Raw genomic sequence first — 2500 nt, 5'->3', positions numbered from 1 at the left:
TCTTCCTCTGCCGCCTCGAGGGTTAGCCGAAGGCACCACCGTAGTCGCGGCCGAAGGGCTGCGCACGGTGGAGCCGCAGATGGCGCTCGAGAGACTGCCTTCTCACCTTCCCACTCCTCCCTCGTTAGCCGAGAGCACCTCTTACCTGGCCAGGCCCGCTCGCGCGGCTCACCTGGCCAGGTAAACAGTGTGCACAGATGGCGCGGGGCCTCCTCCCCCGACCTTTTCCCGCCACTTCCGACGCCCTGTCATCTGTCCCCCCAACTTTTACCCTGCGTGCTGGGTCAAGCCCCGGCTCTTTCTCTCTTACTATTATCATCTTTCTCTCCCCCTCCTTATCCTTCCCCTATCCCGCCTTCCATCCCCCCGGCAACGGGTCTTTTCTTTTAACTTTAGGTTTAGGTTAGGGTGGTGTGAGGTGGAGTGATTAGGAAACACCTACGAATACTCACAAACACGCACACACGCACACACACGCGCGCACACACACACACACACACACACACACACACGCACACACACACACACACGCGCGCACGCACACATACACACACACACACACACATCTCTCTATCTGTCTATCTATATCTATTTATCTATCTATATATATGCGTGTGTATGTGCTTATGTGTGCGTGTAAAAGTGTACAATCCCCCCTCCCCCCCCTCCCCCTCACACACACTTGAAAATCGCAACCGCGCCCTGTGTCTGCCGCAGGACGTCTCGGAATTATCGAAGCCTCGGGACCTGCCTCTGTTCAGCCCCTCGAGGGCGCTCTACGACTACTGCCTCGAGGACGCCCACCTCGCCACCGGGTTCAGTCTCAAGGCAAGTCGTCTCGTGACTCTGTCGGAGTCTTGCCACGAAATGTGTGTATTTATTAATCACTTTAGAACGAGGTCATGGGATCTGGAACGGGGTGTTGCTTTGATGTGTTGTTTTAAATATATCTGGTAGGTTGTTCAGTCTTATAATTGCCTCATTTTAGATTGAAATGCTAAATTATTGTTACAATATGTCTCCCGAAGAAAAAGTTTGATTTCCATTGTGCCACTTGTGATTCGACATGAAAAATAGACCTGCGTCATTTCCCTACGTCAGGTCCTCCTAGAACGGCGTTATGGGTCGTATCTCTTCACGACCTTTGGCCCCTGTATGGTGCTTAACTTCATCGGTATCATAACCCAGTTCTTTGGTTACAATAATTTCAGGTATGTATTCCGATTCAGTTATTCGATTTCTAATTTTGTTTAGAGGGAATGGATAAGTATTAATACCCGTGCCAATACCTTTCAGTCATTGAAACACGATCTAAATCCCCGCTGTGACATATCTAAATCTCTTTCTGGTGAGCTGCAGCGACCGCATCATGGTGACCCTCTCCTGCCTGATCGTCATAGCCGCTCTCTTCGCTCAGGTCGCCACCACTGCCCCGGCCTCGGCATCACCCAAGGCGATTGACATTATCTTCTTTGTCATCATAATGCGCTTGTTTGTGGTGGTCATTCACCACACTGTCCTGTATCTGCTTCAGGAACATGTACGGAAGTCGAGAAAGCCAATTCATAGTATGCCTCGCAAGTCAGAGCAAGAAGTACCCGGCCCAGCATTCTACATGCCTCCCAAAAATTATGTGCCCGTAGCACCGGTGACCTTACCCGACACCGCGGACAACACACAGGCATGGGTCAAGTCGAGCCAAGTCCGTGACGCAGCTCAACCACCCACAGGATTTGCGTCAAACACCAAACAACGACTTTGCGAGAGTAATTGGAGATGTGACAAGATCTTCAATGTTTTGAGCATTAGTTTTGGTTTCGTGTTTGATCTGATTTGGGTGTCTACGCTATATTTCGAAATGCAAATCCAGTGGGACGTCATAAAAGGAAGTTTCTAGGACACTGGATTCGAACCAACCAGTTCAAATGAGCCAAAAAGAAAGAAAGAAAAGAAAAGAAAAGGAAAAAAAAGCTCCATGCCTATTACATGAAACATACAGTAGAATAAGACCACAACATTTTTGTATGAAATCTTACAAAGAATACCCATTGACGAATGGGTGATTGGGTCATTTCACAGGAATAGATGACAGTAAACCACTACTACATATTTTATTACAGAGTCAGTGTTATTTGATGTTCATGCACAGATTAGTGTTAGCTTCACGAGATATGTACAGGGTTTTTCTAAGGGCACGTGATCTCGACATGGACACAAAGTCGAATCAAAATTGGCATAACATAAAAATCTGCTTTTTGGTAGTGCTCAGAGACGCAAGAGAGCTATTCCGGTCCCAATTCTAGGGAAATAAATTCTTAATGTACTGTCCACAAAAGCTACTGAGTGCGGTTTGATAATCTCAGTTGAAAAAACCAAGGCACTCAATCCTCTTACAATCCCACTGCCAAACTTTCATATAGATGACATTGAGCTAGATCTTTGCCACAAATACAAATATCTCGGGGTGACTATTAACGACACAGAACTCATTATGAACTTA

The 2500-nt window shown here is 47.2% G+C and overlaps 1 protein-coding gene across 1 annotated transcript; it reads left to right on the top strand.

Annotated features, from left to right (window-relative positions):
- Positions 1-1111: 1111 nt before the first annotated feature.
- On the top strand, positions 1112-2186 carry LOC122252859 (uncharacterized). The gene is made up of 2 exons (XM_043015572.2): positions 1112-1211; positions 1360-2186. Exons 1-2 carry the CDS (start codon positions 1156-1158, stop codon positions 1895-1897), a joined length of 594 nt encoding a protein of 197 aa, XP_042871506.2. The 5' UTR covers positions 1112-1155; the 3' UTR covers positions 1898-2186.
- The last annotated feature ends 314 nt before the right edge of the window (positions 2187-2500 follow it).

Source organism: Penaeus japonicus, unplaced genomic scaffold (assembly GCF_977035675.1).
Source record: "Penaeus japonicus unplaced genomic scaffold, GWHDUDI00000001_assembly GWHDUDI00000004, whole genome shotgun sequence".
NCBI classification, from domain to species: Eukaryota; Metazoa; Arthropoda; class Malacostraca; order Decapoda; family Penaeidae; genus Penaeus; species Penaeus japonicus.
Note: the sequence above shows the minus strand (reverse complement) of the source record. Positions and strands in the feature narration are given on the sequence as shown.

Coding starts and splice junctions, on each gene's coding strand:
- LOC122252859 (XM_043015572.2), top strand. CDS start 1,156: ATGGTGCTTAACTTCATCGGTATCATAACCCAGTTCTTTGGTTACAAT. Junction 1,212..1,359: donor TTTGGTTACAATAATTTCAG/GTATGTATTCCG, acceptor GGTGAGCTGCAG/CGACCGCATCATGGTGACCC.